Genomic DNA, 17,158 nt, shown 5'->3' on the forward strand with positions numbered 1-17,158 from the left:
AGTATGAGCTACCTAAGGAGAGTGACCTTGTTGTACCGCTTACCGTATTCCTTTCAGGGTTTGTTGTGGTAACTTTACAGAGTGGATGCTTTGTAAACTTGTCCTAAAACAAATCTGCACAGTCAGCTGCATAAATAGGAATTTCTTAAGGAACATAGTCAAAATTGTTCTCTTATTCTTTGAATATTGTTTTTTTGATACCACCTATCAATGGTGGTGATTTGTTCATACAGGAAACATTTTATCTGATGGGTAAGTTGACAACGTGTAAAACCAGACAGAGCTGAATTGAACTGTCAGTCCCTGTCTTTGGTCCCTGATCTTTTTACCTGAGTTTTTGTTTGTTTGTTGTTTATTTGTTAGTATTTATTGCCCACCTTTTGTGTGCCAGGCACTATGCCAGTGAGCAGAAACCATGGCACTGCTCTCATGGACCTTACAATTTAGGTATGAGCGAGATAGACAAATATGACACAAATGAAGGTCTAATAATTAGCTGAATGAGGAGCACATGACAAAAAGGAGTGAGGTCCTATGGGCGTCTGTCATGGAAGCACTTAGTCTTTGGGGGCTGGGGGGGTGTAGCAATCAGGGACAGCTTCTAAAGCTGATCTCTAAAAAAGGAATTAGACCCTAATTTGGTAGGAAAAGTTGGGAGTATGGGGTGTAAGAATATACCAGGCAGAGGAGCAGCAAGTTTAGAAATGATGGTAGGTGGAAGGAGATATGGCATAGTGGAGGGACCAAAAGAGGGCCTGGCTGTAACAGAGCTAGTGTGAGGGAAGAGTTAGGCTGGAGGGGCGCATGGGACCAGCTCCTGCAGAGCTTTGAAAATCCTGTTAAGGGAAGAGCACCTGAAAGTTATTCAGGGTATCCTATCAGCTTTGTGACTTTGGACAAATTATTAATTCTCTCTGGTACTTGGTTTTCTCATGTATAAAGTGAGGATAATTCCACATATTCGTATGCTTCTTATAAGAATGGAAAGAGAATTCATGTAAAATGCTTAGCATGGTAGTAGTTCGTAATATTGATTAAGTCAATCAGCAAACATTTACTGATTTTTTAAAAATTTATTTATGTATTTATTTATTTTTGCAGAGCCAGGTTCTGTGCTAGGTTCTGAGGATGTGAAAGTAGACAGTACTAGCTGTTACCTCTGAGTCACTCACAGTTTCATAGAGAAGGCAGGGAGCAGTATAAGCCAGTAATTACAAGATAGTATTAAAAATAAGTCAAGGAATGACATTCTAGCCACAGCACTAGCATGTGGCCACAGGTGTAGGCTGGGAGGGCAGAAATGGCACAGCATGGACAGGGATGTTGAGAAATTCACGTGACTCTGAGGGAGAAGTGAGCCGAGAATGGATTGTGAAGGATCTTGCTTGCATGCCCGGGAGCCTGAGCTTTGTTGAAGAGATGTGGGGAAGCCAACTGAGGTTCCTAAACAGAGCAACAACATGGTCAGATGTGTTTGTTAAAGTGTTGGCACCAGTAACTGTACAGAGTGAAGAATTGAGAGACCTGCAAGCTGAAAGAGGGTTCCCGGAGAATAAAGAAGGCATGTCTCCAACCTAGCTTTGGAGAAGTCTCTGAATTTTAGGTTTTGCTCTGTGGATGCATATGCATCCTTTAAAATTTTTAGTTTGATTTCTTATGTATTAAATAAAACTAAATTTTCTATAAAATTAGAAAATTTAAATTTTTAAATTTTTTAAAATTTTAAATTTAAAAATTTTAAGTTAAAAAAGTATTCTGTAAAACTTTTAGGGGAAAATATTTGTGACCTTCATTGGATTAGACAAAAATTTCTTAGTTAGGCCACCAAAAACTTAATCCATAAGAGAAATAACTAGATAAATTGGACTTTATCAAAATTTAAAAGCTCTTCAAAAAGATACTTTTATCTTTAAGATGTCTTTTTTACAAAGACAGCACAACAATGTAAATGTATCTAATGCCATAGAACTGTACACTTAAAAAGTACATTGACTTAAAATGGTAAATATTATGTTGTGTGTATTTTACCACAATTCAGAGAGAGAATTGGATCAAATCAAATGTATATAATGCCTTTAATGTATAAACTGTACAAAAAAGGTGGGATGGACTTAGATACAGAAACATGCATAGAGGAAAGGTGATGTGAAGACATGGAGAGGAGAGAATGCCATCTACAAGCCAAGGAATGCCAAGGCTACCAGAAGCTGGGAGAGGCCTGGTCTCAATTCTCCTTCATAGCCTCAGAAAGAAGCAGCCCTGCTTATATCTTTTTTTTTTTTTTTAAAGATTTTATTTATTTATTTGACAGACAGAGATCACAAGCAGGCAGAGAGGCAGGCAGAGAGAGAGGGGAGGAAGCAGGCTCCCTGCGGAGCAGAGAGCCCAATGTGGGGCTTGATCCCAGGACCCTGGGATCATGACCTGAGCCGAAGGCAGAGGCTTTAACCCACTGAGCCACCCAGGCACCACAGCCCTGCTTATATCTTGATTCTGGACTCAGGCCTCCAGAACGGAGACAGTAAATTTCTGTTTTTCTTTCTTTCTTCTTTATTTAGATTTTATGATTTTATCTGAGAGAGAGAGAGAGAGCACTAACAGTGCAGAGGGCCGGAGGGAGAAAGAGAAGCAGACTCTCCATTGAACAGGGAGCCCAACATGGGGCTCCATCCCAGGACCCTGAGATCACGACCTGAGCCAAAGGCAGACACTTATGAGCCACCCATGTGCCCCAAATTTCTGTTTTTCTAAGTCAAAGGAGAAAAAAAAACCATGTTTTTGAAAAGACATACCACAGACTGGGAGAAAATACTTGCAAAACATATATCTGATAAAGAATATATGAAGATTTCTCAAAATTCAGTCATAAGACAAATCACCTGATTAGAAAATCAGGAGGAGGTTTGAATGGTACTTAAGGAAAGAAAATAAGCAGTGCAAATAATAAAGAAGTGAAGCATACTTAACATCATTAGTCATTAGGGAAATGCAAATTAAAACCACACCTATTAGAGGTATTACAACACCACACGTATTAGAATGCCTAACCAGAAACCAAAGAAATGTTGACAGTATCAAATGCTGTGAGGACGGGGAACATCTGGCACTCTCATCCATTGCTGATGGGAATGCAAAATGATCGATTTGGAAGTTTTTTATAAAATTAAATGTAAATTTACCTTGATACTACATTCCCACTCTAAAGCATTTCCTAAAGAGGATTGAAAATTTTATGTTCACACAAACACCTGTATGCAAATATTTATTATGGCTTTATTTACAATATTTCTAAACTAAAAACAACACAAATCCTTGATTTGGTGAATGGGTCAATAAACTGGGTACATCTGTACAATGCGGTATTACTCAGTAATAAAAAGGAACGGGTTGCTGATACACGTAACAACACAGGTGATTCTCACATGCATTATGCTAGGTGAAAGAAGCAACTTACTCGTGATTCCATTTCTTTGACCTTTTGGGAAAGATGAAACTGTAGCAGAAAGTACATCAGTGGTTGCCAGAGACTGTGGGTGAGGGCTAGACTACAAGGGGACACTACAGAAGAGTTTGGTGATAGGAGTGTTTTATATCTTGATGGAGGTGGTAGTTATGTAACTATATGGATTTGTTAAACTTGTGGAAGTGTTCACTGAGAAGGATGAATTTTACAGAATTAAAATTCTTATTAGTAAACCTGACTTAAAACAATGCTCTGGTGATCGCATTTCCACTAAAAGGTATCAAAATTCCTAGGAGAAATGGCTGATTCCAGGTCTAGTGCAGGAAATGTAACAAGATGAGTTTGTACTACCTTATCATACAGAGAGCAGTTAGCTATCAAAGACCTCGAGGATCATATCAGAAAGACCCAGGAGACACATCATTAAGGGTTATAACACATCATTAAGGACTGTTAACTGCAAGTATGTTTAAATACATGATTTTGTAATGATACTTAAACAAAACACTGCATTAGTCATCTTTGGAAGATGTTTAGTAATCAGCTTCTTATTTTGGAAACTGGTAAATTAAGGAATAAAGCATTAATCCTTCTTTTTTGTATCTGAACTATCAGTCCCAAACTGAACTTCATGATAACCAGCTGGTTGATAAGGGGAAGTTTCTCTTCTTAGAAGTATTCCAGTTAATAAATTAAAGAATGATAGATAGGATTTGTACATCATTGTATTACAACTTCAGTTGATTCATGATCTAGGCAGTAATCACCAGTGGTTACTAACATCACAGAAGAGGAACAGACTCATATAGTTCCTGAGGGAAGTATACCATACCCCCGTGAGATGGTCTTACAAAATAAATTGAACGTGAATCTGATCAAGCTTCTAAATCTTAACTATCATAACAGGATATACAGAGAGGAAATTACATGGGGAGAGTGTGAGATATACAGTGATTTTACATATTAAAAGATGCTTAAGGAACATACTGCCACATTGTTATATGTGGTCCTTAGTTGGTTCCTGACTAGAACAAACTTTTTGAGTCAGAGGAATTTGAGTACTCATTGGATAGTTGATATTAAGCAGTTATTACATTTTTAGGCAGGGCAGGATATGGGTTTTGTGATTTTTAAAAATAAGGAATCATCTTAAAATATATTTATGGAAATATTTACCAATAAAATGCTGTGATTTCTCTGACTTCAAAATAATCTAGTTGGGCGGAGTGGGTAAAGGTTTAGATCAAACATGATTGACTGTGAGTTAATTGTTGAAACTAAGGAATTTATTAATTCTACTTTGTATATATTTCAAAACATCTGTATAAAAAAGTTTCGAAAAACTGACAACAAATGCTACAGAGATAGCCAAGAGGAATAGAACTGATATGCATCCATATCTTTTAGCTTTAAGAAGTTGTTGGTGACCTTTTCCAGTCACTTTGGTGAGGTAGAGTAGATATTGGGAAGAGAAACGGCCATTTCTCCAACATCATCTTATAACACTGTCTTTTTATTTACTCTGCCCTGGCCACAAACTTTATTTATATGAATGAAGTCTTCAAATCTGAATTCAAATGTTACCTCTTCTGTGAAGTCTTCTCAACTCCTAGCCTCTCGCCTCCAAGAAAATTCAGAGACTCTTTACCCTGTAGTCCCATTGTAACTTATACACTCTCCTGTAATAGCAAATTCAGTGATTGCTACTATTATTATTATTACTTTTTTTTTTTAAAGGATTCATCCAGAGATATTCGAGAGGCTCTTCATGAACTTTTGTGCTGTACTAATGTTTCAACCAAAGAAGGGATTCATCTTGCACTGGTGGAGCTGCTGAAAAATTTAACCAAGTACCCTACTGATAGGGACTCCATATGGAAGTAAGGACTTTTTTGCTCATTTGCTCACTGGGTCCAGTAATGTGGTAAATGTATATTGAATTATTCAGTAGTGGATCATCATAGATTGATGGTATGGCCCTCAGTTTGCCTTCAATTTAGCAACCTGATTCAGCTTAACATTCAGGAGTCTGATTCCTAAATTGACTATCCCATTTTAGATTATTTATTTATTTGTCCATCCATCCTCTTAGCAGATAGTATGTGCCCTGCTACTGTACATTCACTATGTGCCCAGCCCTATAGTAAGTGCTGCAGGCAGAGATGAGTTGATTAGATTCCTTTTGCTCCTCTATCCTGTTAATCACTTCTTTGTCTGTTTTGCATTGTCTGAATGATCACAGCTGCATTGTAGAGATGAGAGGCAGGACTGGCACTTTGTCTACAGATGGAAAACCACTTCATTTTTTCCCTTGATTACCTCTACCTTTACTGACTAGAGTCAAAATTGACATTGTTCATGAATTGCTGTTTGAAGAACGACTCGCAGACATTTATTATAAAATGTTTGTAATCGTGCTCCACGTATTTAAGTGAGCTTATGTGATGAGATCACTCCAATGGTATAGTTTATTGGATTTTCCGAAAAAATTTGTTACTAAAAGTAGAAAAACTGTGGGTCAGATCAGGTACTTGCAAGATCTGTTTAAGACTGAAAACACCAGGGGAGTCTTCAAGGAGCACTCAGTTCTTGGGGTGTGGGTCTTGTAGTAGGAAGAAAAACCGGTGTCAGTGTCTGTATCTGGGGTGACACAGAAGTCATGATTAATTTTGCTTGATGGAAGGGATTGTTATGGAGTGTTTCACAGAACATTCTTCTTGCCTTACAGTAAGACAGGTGGTTATTTGGTTCATCCAGAGTATTTATTTAAGACTGTCTTTACTGGTGACTGTAGACTGAAAGCTCCTTCCCCTTGTAGTGTTTATAGTGCTCCAGAGGATTTTGAAGTTGCCTATTCTAATAATCATTTGATTTTTCATTTCTTCTTCTGGCTTTATTTAGGAATACCAAAAAAGTATGTGATAAAGAGGGAAGGACTAATCACAGTGGCATGTTTTTAAGACATTTTTTAAAGGTAGATACATAAATGAAAACCTGGAGGGGAGGTAGTTTGTTATGTTTATATAGCTTTAGTTCATTCAGCAAATGCTTGGAGCACTTGGCTCTATAACCCAATTGCTGTGTTGGTGCTATGGAGAGTTAAAAACGGATTCAATTCAGAGGCCTAGCTTTCAAATAGCAGGATGGAAAGAAGTAGGGAATATGTAGGTAGGTAGGTAGGTAGATAGATGATTAGGAAAAATATTACAAATCAGAATTGAAGTCCAGTTTCAGAGAGGCCCAGATGCTTGAGCGACCTGAGCAAAATAGGAGATAAAGAGATGGCACCTAGAGGCCAGACTACAAGATTTACAATGTCCCCTGAAACACAATGAGTAAAAGGGCTGGGAGTTCAGAAAATTAGCCATTCAGTTCTTTTCTCATAGAAGGAAAAGCAGAACTGGGGAAAAGTATACTTTCCTAACAATATCACGTGTTTTAAATGGGATACCTATCCTACTCCATATATCCATGAATTTGTTCCTGGTGCTTTCTTTCTCTCTATTGCCAGTCTGTTTGTTCTCCAGTCCCTGGGGAAGTCCTTTCTTCTTTGTGAAACTTCTGATCATGGTGATCTCCTCTACCTTTGACAAGTGGAAAGCAGGGGAGTATCATTCATTTGGTAGTTCATTGCCTTGTAGTGTTCATCATTTTTGCCCAGCTGAATTATAAACTCCACAAGAATAGAGATAAGGATTTATATTTCTTTTCAGTTCGGCACACCTTCTAAAACAGAACTTAAAAAATGATAATACAAATGCTTAGTTACCAGTGCCATGTAGTGGTATAAGCCATGTGGTGCCATGGCTTATAAAGGGTTTTCATGTCATCATAATAGTTAACTAATAGCTACTTAATAATACCTAATTGAGTTCCTACTCTGTGACACTCTTTGTTGAGTAATTTTTATTCATTATCTCATTTAATGCTTATAGCAACTCTATGAGGTAAGGATTTTTTAATCCCATTTTGTAGGTGAGAAGCCTGTCTGCCCAAGGCCACACAGTTACTCATTTTCATGTTTCAGGTCAGGTCACTTATGATTTCAGAACTTCGCCCAGGATATCAGTTATACTGCTTTTGCCTACAAGTAATGGGAAATACGATTAAAAGTGGTTTAAACAATGAAGTCTAATTTTTTGGCATTACAAATCAGGAAGTCAAGTTATAGGATTGGTCATTTAACAGCTTAACAGGGTTATTAACACTATGGTTTTTCTGCAGTTCTCTTGGCATTTTTCTCATAGTTGCAGGATGGCTGCCTCATAAAACAGTATCTTAAGGCAGAAAGGAAAGGGCATTCCTTCTCACACATTTTTTTTTTTTTTTTTTTGTCTAGGAGAACATTCCTGAGTAGCTCCCCACCAGACTTCCCTTCTTGTTCCTTTGAGCAGGAATGGGTTACTTTACTTCCTGCAAAGGTAGTAAAGTTTAAACCACTAGTGCTTGAGCCGTTGGGTTGAGTCTCCCTTCTCTGAGCACCTACCTGATACCTGAGCAAAATCAGTGTTCTCTTGGCAAGGAATTTGGAGAAAATAGCTGTTGGTTAAATAATCAGTAGTAATTTATGCCATATCAGCTCCTTAATAATAGCAATTGTTTTTAGATGAACTGAGTTCCAGAAAAATTGAAGGACTTATTTGAGGTCATAGAGGTTACCAAAAATGGGTGGTTGGGAATTTGCATTTCTGAATCAGGTTTTCTGATTCCAATCCCCAGTACTTTTTAAAGCATTTGTTAAGTTACTAAGGTGGACTCTCGTTTTGTTTGTTTCAGGTGCTTGAAGTTTCTGGGAAGTCGGCATCCAACCCTGGTGCTTCCCTTGGTGCCAGAACTCCTGAGCACACATCCGTTTTTTGACACAGCTGAACCGGACATGGATGATCCAGCTTGTATCCTCTGCAAGGATAAAACTGGGAAAGACTGGGCTGATTTTGGTGGGCTGTTCTGGCATCTTTTTCTGCAGTGTAACTTGGAGGGGGCGGTCCTAGGTTTAATTTTTTTCATTTCTTTTAATGAGGAATATATTCTGAGGGAGCCTAATAGTTGTTATTCGTAGCTTTCATTCTTGTTTTCACAATAGTTCACATTTGCTATTTAATACTATTATTATTAGTTTTTTTAAACCATTTGTTCAGCACCTATTATATTTCACACTGTTTCATGCTTTATACATTTACCATGTATATGTGAATATGCATATTTACATATGTAAATCTCCCAAACACCCCTGGAAGGAGGTATTATTCCCAGTTTGCAGATGAGGAGACTGAGGCTTAGAAAGGCTGAATAACTCCCCAAGCAGCACATGTGGAATTCAAAGCCAGGCATCTTTGTTATTTTATTTTGTTGTTATTTTTAAATATTTTGCTTATTTATTTAATAAAGAGAGAGAGAGAGGGACGCCTGGGTGGCTCAGTTGGTTAAGCAGCTGCTTTCAGCTCAGGTCATGATCCCAGCGTCCTGGGATCGAGTCCCGCGTCGGGCTCCTTGCTCAGCAGGAAGCCTGCTTCTCCCTCTGCCTCTGCCTGCCATTCTGTCTGCCTGTGCTCACTCTCTCTCTCCCTCTCTCTCTCTGACAAATAAATAAATAAAATCTTAAAAAAAAAAAAAAAAAGAGAGAGAGAGCACAAGTAGGGGGAGCAGCAGGGAGAGGGAGAAGCAGGCTCCCCGTTGAGCAGGGATCCTGATGCCGGGCTCAATCACAGTACCTTGGGATCATGAACTGAGGGATGGCAGATGCTAAATGACTGAGCCACCCAGAGGCCCCCATCTTTGGTTTTAAGGTCTATGAATGACCAATCTTCCTTCCTTCCTCTATCTCTCTTTCTTTTTTCTTTTCTTTTATTAAAGATTTCTTTATTTGAGAGAGAGAGCACAGTGTGAGAGTGAGTAGGGGAGGGGCAGAGGAGCAGAATCTCAAACTCTGGACTGAGCCTGGAGCCTGACATGGGGCTCCATCTCATGACCCTGAGATCGTGACCTGAGCCAAAACCAAGAGGCAGACGCTTAACTGACTAAGCCACCAAAGGGCCCCAGTTTATGAACTTTCTTAATCTGCAGCCTGAAGAGGGGATGGGTTGAGCTAGTCTGCAGGATTACTTTGCCTCTGATGCAAGTTGAGTGGGTTTGTGACAGCCATGGGCAGCATGCCATGCAATTAGATTGTTTTCCGGTAATGGGAATACATTTACATCAGTGCACCCACAGTCTCCTCTGGTTCTTTCTGCTCTATAGCAGATTCTTGGTGAGGTTTAGGGGATATTTATTGAGATGCAGAGATCAACCAAATAACTGGCTGTCATAGGATGACCATTATAGTCTCTCTTCATTCTGTTTGTTTATTTTCACACTTTTTGGAGAAATTTTTTTTAAAGATTTTATTTATTTATTTGACAGATCACAAGTAGGCAAAGAGGCAGGCAGAGAGAGAGGAGGAAGCAGGCTCCCCACTGAGCAGAGAGCCTGATGTGGGGCTGGATCCCAGGACCCTGGGATCATGAGCTGAGCCGATGGCAGAGGCTTTAACCCACTGAGCCACCCAGGCGCCCCTGTTTGGAGAAATTTTTAACCATTTGTTTAGTTGATGTACTAATCAATGTCTGACTTCGTGTTTACCTCTGGGAAAGGCTTATTCCAGACCTTACTCTAAAGGTACAATACTGTAGCTCATCAGAAAGGGGCTTACAGGCTAGATGTTATCACAAACCTCACATGATGTATTGAAGTGCTCAGAAATCCAAGGGCCCTTTTTACATTTAAAAAAACATTAAACACTTTTGGAAGGCTCTAACGTTAAGATACCTTTCTGGGCAGTTGAGAGGTTCTGTTATTTAGGAAATATGTTCAGCTGTTAAGTAAAAGAGATTGCCCCCAAATGTAGCTTAAATGAATTAAGATTTTTACTTTTCTCCAAGGTAGAAGAAATCTGGAAGTACACAGTCTGTTCCTGGTATAGCAGCTCTACATTATTCTTGGTGATCCAAACTCCTTCTGTTTTCTTGTTCGGCCATTTTCACTTATCCAGCATTGCTGCTGGAGGTCCGATGATCAGGCCCTGGTTCTAGGGAGAAAGTTAGAGGATATTTGTGGTCAAATCAGTATTCTGTTAGCAAGGAAAAAGGGAAGAATGGATATTGGGTAGGCAACTTAACAGGGTCTTCCACAGGGATACATATAGAAGATTGGAAACTATGTTTACCTTTTAATTTCTGATTTTCCCTCTGTTAAGAAAATATACATAGAAAGTAAGTCCAAAAACTTGAAAGAAGAAACTTCATACTGAACGTGCAAAGTCCTGCTAGTCAGAGTAATTGACCATTAGTATTTTGGTGTTTCCTTCTTTTTTTTTTTTAAAGATTTTTTTTTTTTTTAAATTTATTTGACAGAGAAAGGGATCACAATAGGCAGAGAGGCAGGCAGAGAGAGAGAGGAGGAAGCAGGCTCCCTGCTGAGCAGAGAGCCCCATGCGGGACTCGATCCCAGGATCCTGAGATCATGACCTGAGCCGAAGGCAGCGGCTTAACCCACTGAGCCACCCAGGCGCCCGGTGTATTTCCTTCTTTTTTAAGGCTTGGTGTTGGGATTTTGTTCTTTATTAATTTTTTTAACATAGTTTATCTCATCATCAAATATATGATAATAGATGACTGCTCTCATATCCTCTGTATATGTTAGCAGCTGCTTTTTCACATAATTATGATACAATGTTTGTGATACAATATTATAAATTTTTCAAACATAGAATTTTTAACGATTGCAAAATACTCCCATCAAGTAGATGAAACACGAGGTATATGGTCATTTTCTTGCTTTGGGGCATTTAGGTTGTTTCTGATTATTTGCTATTATAAATGATTCTGTACTCTATGATTATTTACTTAGAGTAAAATCAGAGGTGTAGAATTACTCACCATCCAAAAGACTTTTACTGTCTAGTGTCAAATTATGATCCAAAGATTTGTGCCCAAGTGTACTTTAGTGAGCCATGTACTGGAAGTTTCTATGTGTTACTATTCTCTGCAGAATCAGGCATTATTTTAAACCTTTGATGAGTGGGGTAATGTATCTCTTTGTTTGAATTTGCAGTTATTTGTTAGAAAATTGTCATTTAGTAAGACTTTTGAGGGTGGGAATTGGAGGCACTTCATTCTGGCCAACGTCAACCTTTTAAACCTCCAGGTTTCTTAACCCAATCATCCCTTAGACATTGCAGTTTTGGTTCTTATTTTTAATGCTGCTAAAACCTGTCCAACAATGCCAGCACTATTCTCAGATCATACCTTCAGACACTATGCCTACCTCCGAGACAGTCTTTCTCATCTTGTTCCTGCCTTAAGGGTATGTTGAAAACAACTTTTGTCATTATTTTTGGTGTTTTGATTTTGGGTCCTTTGTGGTTGTTAAATAGCAAAGAGCAGGCTGTATTTTCTCTGAAAACACATTCATTCATTCTCTTTCTCTCTTGGGCTCTCTCCCACTGTTTTGTACTTTTTCTTCTGTATTCCTTACTTTTTAAGAAGATTCGTATTCTAAATGTCCCTGAGTTATTGACGATGTTATGTTAGGCAAGAAAAAGGAATCTGGAACAATATATTCCAGACCAAGGATTAGATTTTGCAACATTTTAACAATTACATAAAGCCAAAATTCTCAACAAATTTATTTTTTAATAATAAAACCTTTGTTACTTTTAAAACCTTAGAGATACAGAAAGAAAAACTTTATGAACCATGAGGGTAATGGCAAACACTGAAAGCTGACTGTGTGCAGACACTTCTCTAAGCTCTCCATTTGTGTTAACTCATTCCTGTTTAGGTGACTCCCAAGGACTTTATTTAGAATAATATATGTACATGGTTAGAAAATCTAAACTGTGTATAAGGTACAAAATTAAAAGTGAAATCCTCTTTGCTCTTGTCCATCCCTTTCTTGAAAGGTAACCACTTTTAGCAGTAAGAACAAGAATTATAATTATCATCCTATAAAATGTTTTTATAGCATGCTATGTAAATTTATTTGGTAATAAGCCATCATTGCCCTATGAAGTGAAAGATCAAATGAAGTTTAAAAATAAATGTGACAGCAGATTGATTTTTAGTCCCATTTCTGTGGTTACCTCATTTACTTCAGTTAGCAATAGAACATAATATTATCCATACTCTTTACTTTTTCTCCTTGCAGTGGTTGTATTGTGTAAACCATATCTATTCTCTCACTTTTTTTTGTCCTTGTTTCTTTGTATTACCAGAAACTGAGCCACAGAATTTGATGGTCTTATAACCCTACTATGTTTGCTTAGTTACCAGGTAGAAAACTAGTGTCATCCGCTGTTTCCCCCAGTATCATGCCTCATGAGGATCCTTCCCATCAGTTTCTGCAGCAGAGTCTTGAAAGAGTGTACAGTCTTCAGCACCTGGACCCTCAGGGAACCCAGGAGCTACTGGAGCTCACCATCAGGTGAGGTGACCATCTCTTTACTTTGACAGAGTTAAACTTTACACTTATGCTCAGCTGAGCTGTTTTTAATTTCTGGTGTCGGCTACAGGCTAGTTTTTCGGAGTCTGTGGCCTACACTCACACGTAGTTTTATGACGTGTTTGTATTTGCATTAGATTGGAGTTTGAGGGGCGCCTGGGTGGCTCAATGGGTTAAAACCTCTGCCTTCGGCTCAGGTCATGATCCCAGGGTCCTGGGATCGAGCCCTGCATCAGTCTCTCTGGTTGGCAGGGAGCCTGCTTCCTCCTCTCTCTCTGCCTGCCTCTCTGCCTACTTTTGATCTCTGTCTGTCAAATAAATAAATAAAATCTTAAAAAAAAAAAAAAAAGATTGGAGTTTGAGCATATTACAAAGGAAAGCTTTTCGTGCTCATGACCGCTTTGATGATGAGTGCAAAGCTGAAGAGTTACAAAGAAGTGGTTTTAAATTTTTCTCTCCTTGTGTATTAGTTAGGATGGGTGACAGAAAATGTAAAGAACTGTGGCTTGTGTAGGAGGAAAGGTTAATTCTTTCCTGCAGGGAGGGCAGAGCTGCGATGTTTATCAGGCCCCTACGTGCATTCTTTCTCCATCTTCTGCATCAGGTTCTCTGCCTAAAAATCCAAACTCTAACTATCCCCTCTGTTTTCCAGGCTGCTGGAAAAAGCAAAGAGCAGGAGAAGGGCATCATCATTTCTAACCTCATCGCCTTTTAAAGACACTTCCCCAAAGTTGCGTGTTCTAATTTTACTTACATCCCATTGACTAGAACTTAAGTCACATGATGATATCTTGTCACTAGGAGCTAGGAAATGCAGTCTTCATTCTGGTGACCAGTTAACATTTGGTGACTCTGATACTCCAGAAGAAGGGGAGGATATTGGGGAACAACCAGCAGACTCTTCCAGACCTTATTAGGATGTTTTGAATGATATGAAACAAATTGAAATCCATTTGCCTTTAACAAAAACAGTTTCTGTCTACTTTTGTGAATAAGGTTTGTGGCAGAGATGAGTAGCGCCAAGGACACTGTATGGTCTGCAAAGCCTAAAATATTTACTATCTGACCCTTTTCAGAAAAGGTTCGCTGACCTTGAAGTGATGCCTCAGTCATATTTTTTTCTTCTGCTCCCTTAACAAAGTGATTCGTTTTAGAGGCCAGTATCTGAAGTTGTTGGCTCCAAGCCTAGGAAAATAAGTTCCACTTTCTGATTCATCCCCACCTAAGTAAACATTTAGGTTTTGTTTTTGACAGTTTTTATCCTGTTGGCACTAAAGCAAGTACAAAATGCCTAAAAGCCAGCCAATTTGGTCATCAGATGCAGTGCTGGCTATTAGTGGGTGCTCAGTAAACATCTGCTGGCCCGACTTGCCTGCATGTAGTCCTGCTGGGCTTCAGGCTGGTGAGACCACTGTTCTAGTGCTATAGTCAGCCCTGGATACTGTTTCTAACTTGGCCAGGGTGGTAAAAGATCCAGAAAGGAAAGCAGATGGTGGAGTAGTTATTGATGACGTACTCTGTTTTGCAAACATTATTGCAGTTATTGTTACCATTTCACAGAGAAGAAATGACAGTTTGGGGAGGTGAAGCAATTTGCTAAGAAGTAGCAAAACCAGGCTTTGAATCTGGTTAGTTTGACTCTAAATTTGAGACTTTGTGACGTGTTGCAGTGAAGATGATTCCTGTTAGATTGGGTGATTTGGGGGTTCTGCAGAAATTACATTTTTGGTAGTTGTGGAAAAGGGAAATATTAGAGTTTCATACAGAAGTTTCTCTGATTAGGACTCTGATCACTTACTTACTGGTACTAGTTTAAAACAAACTTCACTGTCATACGCAAGCCATCACCTTTGTTGTAATCCCAAAGGTCATTTAATCTAATGGGATCTCACCTGTAGAAGGTATGCTTCAGCTGGGGCTCCAGGAGATGATTTGTTTGTTTCTAGAATTTTTTTTTCAAGATTTTATTTATTTATTTGACAGAGATCACAAGTAGGCAGAGAGGCAGGCAGAGAGAGGAGGAAGCAGGCTCCCTGCTGAGCAGAGAGCCCAATGTGGCTTGATTCCAGGACGCTGGGATCATGACCTGAGCTGAAGGCAGAGGCTTTAACCCACTGAGCCACCCAGGCACCACATTTGTTTCTAGAATTTCACACCTCCAGATGTATGTAGATAGGATGTTTATAAGGCTCTGCTGTCCTTGATCAGAATAAGAGCTGCTGTCTGTTCTAAGTGCTTACTATGTACCCACTCTTCTAAGTGCTTTAAGAGTTGAATTTGGGGGGGCCTGGGTGGCTCAGTGGGTTAAGCCGCTGCCTTCGGCTCAGGTCATGATCTCAGGGTCCTGGGATCGAGTCCTGCATCGGGCTCTCTGCTCTGCAGGGAGCCTGCTTCCTCCTCTCTCTCTCTCTGCCTGCCTCTCTGCCTACTTGTAATCTCTCTCTGTCAAATAAATAAATAAAATCTTTAAAAAAAAAAAAAGAGTTGAATTTGGAAACAGTCTTATGAAAAGTACCCCATTTTTAAATGAGTGAAAGAGCTGGGGATCATTCATTTTTTATATGGTTTTTGAGTATTTGTCCTGTGCTAGGCAGAAGTGGCACAGTGGTGAACAAAACAGTCTTTGTTGCAAGGGATCATACAGCCTGGTTGGGGAGGTAGCTAGGGAAACAAGAATTGTAATATTGTGCTTTCCATGCTGCAGATGGGAAGTTCAGGGTTCTCTAGGAAAACAGATGGGGGGTACCTGGCCCCTCCTTAGATGGCTAAGCAGTTACCTGAAGACTGAATAGAAGTTCATCAAGTGAAGAAGGGAGAAGACTGTCCAGGACCAAGAATGGCAAGGTCATAGATTAGAACATAGGTCTAACTAGCCCTTACTTTCATCTGGTCACACTGTTCTGTTTCTGATTAACGGTGTATAGGACACAAAGGATCTAGTATAATGAGATGTAAAATGCAAAGGCATTGGTTCAAGCCTCAGTTTTTATCATTTCCTAGGTACATGATCTTGGGCCTCAAGTCCCCCCTCATCTGTAATTTGAGAGTACCATGTAGCTAGCTGGTCATAGGACTTTTGTGAAGGTCATTATCATGACATGTGTAAAGTATTTTGAGAATAGCAGTTGGTTAGGTAACAGTTGGTTATTTCTGAAATTTTGTTTTTAAAATTTATATTCTGAAACAAATTAAAAACAATAAAATTTAAATTGCCACTCATTTGACACAGTAGACATGCTCTTAATATTTTAAAGTAAATCCTGTCCAGATGTTATAAATGCTTATTGCCATCAGGTGGATGAAGGATTGCTAAAGTGTATGTTCCTGGGAAGGGCACTTTTGCTCTCCCAAATCCCATTTGCAGAAATGTGGCTTAATATGCATCTGGTTTTAGGGGCACCTGGGTGGCTCAGTGGGTTAAAGCCTCTGCCTTCGGCTCAGGTCATGATCTCAGGGTCCTGGGTTTGAGCCCCGCATCAGGCTCTCTTCTCAGCAGGGAGCCTGCTTCCCTTCCTCTCTCTGCCTGCCTCTCTGCCTACTTGTGATCTCTGTCTGTCAAATAAATAAATAAAATCTTTAAAAATATATATGCATCTGGTTTTTTAATTTTTTAAATATTTTATTTATTTATTTATTTATTTATTTGACAGAGAGAGAGAGAGAGAGAGAGAGTATGAGAGAGGGAACACAGGCAGGGGGTGTGGGAGAGGGAGAAGCAGGCCTCCCCCTGAGCAGGGAGCCCAATGCAGGCTCAATCCTAGGACCATGGGATCCTGATTGGAGCGGAAGGCAGATGCTCAACGACTGAGCCACCCAAGCATCTTTGCATCTGGTTTTAAATTGGTTTTGGTGTTATCTGTATTTGATGTAGTTCATAAATAAATGAAAGAGTTTAATAACAGATAAATAAATGAAATATATAGTTTAAAAAAAAGACTTGATGTTCAGACAGACCTGAGTTCAAGGCCTATTTTTGCCACTATTAATCCTGTGACCTTGGGCAAACCGCTTAAACTCTGATCTTCTCTTTCATTCTCAGTGACATACAATTAATTGCAATTCACATTGTCAGGATTAAATGGGCTCAAGTAGGGAAACACCTAGCACACCTAGTATAGTGCACACAGAAGGTGATCTTTATACCTTCTCATTAAAGAGTTCATAGTTTCCTGAGGGATGTTTAAACTTAGGCTCCCCGAGGATTGTGGGCATAAAGAG

General features: G+C 39.2%; 1 protein-coding gene across 1 annotated transcript in view; it reads left to right on the forward strand.

Annotated features, from left to right (window-relative positions):
• The window catches only part of INTS4 (integrator complex subunit 4), a 114,486-nt gene that overhangs the window by 71,970 nt on the left and 25,358 nt on the right, over window positions 1–17,158 (forward strand). The window contains exons 12-15 of the mRNA XM_044258455.1: window positions 5,201–5,343; window positions 8,240–8,355; window positions 11,670–11,803; window positions 12,765–12,922. Coding sequence (XP_044114390.1) covers window positions 5,201–5,343; window positions 8,240–8,355; window positions 11,670–11,803; window positions 12,765–12,922 — 551 coding nt within the window. The remainder of the gene's footprint in view (window positions 1–5,200; window positions 5,344–8,239; window positions 8,356–11,669; window positions 11,804–12,764; window positions 12,923–17,158) is intronic.

The sequence above is a fragment of the Neovison vison genome, chromosome 7 (assembly GCF_020171115.1).
Source record: "Neovison vison isolate M4711 chromosome 7, ASM_NN_V1, whole genome shotgun sequence".
Taxonomy (NCBI): Eukaryota; Metazoa; Chordata; class Mammalia; order Carnivora; family Mustelidae; genus Neogale; species Neogale vison.